A 1,303-nucleotide genomic window follows, 5' to 3' on the forward strand; every position below is an offset into this window, starting at 1 on the left:
TGGGGTGAAGCTGATCGTGGCAGAGAGATAAGTTCTTATCGTAATGGGGCTCCTGGGCATGGGGAGACAGGCCGTGAACCAGCAATCAGGCAAAGGGGCATATGCCTATGACGGGAAGGTCCGGGGCCAGGCCAAGACTGGGCAGCAAGCCTAAGCCAGTCCGCCCGCAGGTGTCCACGAGACAACTGACACCAGAGTCTTGAGATGGGGGTAGAGCAGTAGAAGCAGCTCAGGGGCCTGTCCCGCAGTAGAGGGGGCTGTTGCACGGTGAAGTCAAGGCCGACACCGTCAGATGTACTGTGAAAGGCTCGTCCTAGGAGGCCCCTGTGAGGAACGGATTGGGGGGAGTCAGGGAGCCCAGGAGGGACACGGTGACCCCGGTGAGAGGCGATGGGGCTGGGGTGGAACCCAGGCCTGGCTAGTGGGGCTGCAGAGGTGGGGAACCCAGGACGACCTTAGTTGGACTCTGAGTGTGATGGCCGCTGGGGATAGGAACCGAGCCAGGAAGACTCCAGGTTTCTGGTTGGGGAAGGGAGTTCTGAGCTGTTTGGGAGCAAAGACAGGAACCAAGGGGAGTGAGATGGGAAGGGGACCCCAGTGGAGGGAGGCTCAGGACACAGAGTGTGGGGAGGTGGGTGCCGGAGAGAGCAGGAGAGGGCGCGGGGTGTGCGTAGGGGTAAGATGAGGGTAAGCGGCCGAGCAGGCTGGCATTAATGGACTGGGAAGGTGACACTCTGCTCCTCATTATCCTATTTTGTAAGACACCCACTGCCGTGCTGACTTGCATGTCCTCACCCGTCTCTGTATGTCTCTGTCCACTTCCAGAAAATGAAGCTGTGACCACTGAAGCCTCATCCACCATGGCTCCCGAGCCTCCCACCAAGCCCCGCCTGGGGGAGCTGGCCGTGACCGACGCCACCTCCGACTCCCTGCACCTCTCCTGGACCGTCCCCGAGGGCCAGTTTGACCACTTCCTGGTGCAGTACAAGAACGGGGACGGGCAGCCCAAGGCGGTGCGCGTCCCGGGGTATGAGGAGGGGGTCACCGTGTCAGGCCTGCAGCCAGACCACAAGTACAAGATGAACCTGTATGGCTTCCACGGTGGCCAGCGTGTGGGCCCAGTCTCTGTCATTGGGATGACAGGTGAGTGGATGGTGGAAGCCCCAGGGCAGGGCCAGTGTGAGGATCTCCCTCTCTCAGTTGATGGGTGACTGGGCGCAGGAGGCCCCCATGCTTGAGGCTGAGCCATGGGGCCCTTTGTGCCTCCCTCCTTCCCTGGGGGCTCCCTGAGGACAGAGGGTTC

General features: G+C 61.6%; 1 protein-coding gene across 1 annotated transcript; it reads left to right on the plus strand.

Annotated features, from left to right (window-relative positions):
• Positions 1–624: 624 nt before the first annotated feature.
• Positions 625–1,297, plus strand: LOC132009335 (putative tenascin-XA). The gene has a single exon (XM_059387578.1). The coding sequence runs from the start codon at positions 714–716 to the stop codon at positions 1,209–1,211; it is 498 nt and encodes a 165-aa protein (XP_059243561.1). The 5' UTR covers positions 625–713; the 3' UTR covers positions 1,212–1,297.
• The last annotated feature ends 6 nt before the right edge of the window (positions 1,298–1,303 follow it).

Source organism: Mustela nigripes, unplaced genomic scaffold (assembly GCF_022355385.1).
Source record: "Mustela nigripes isolate SB6536 unplaced genomic scaffold, MUSNIG.SB6536 HiC_scaffold_14654, whole genome shotgun sequence".
Classification (NCBI taxonomy): domain Eukaryota; kingdom Metazoa; phylum Chordata; class Mammalia; order Carnivora; family Mustelidae; genus Mustela; species Mustela nigripes.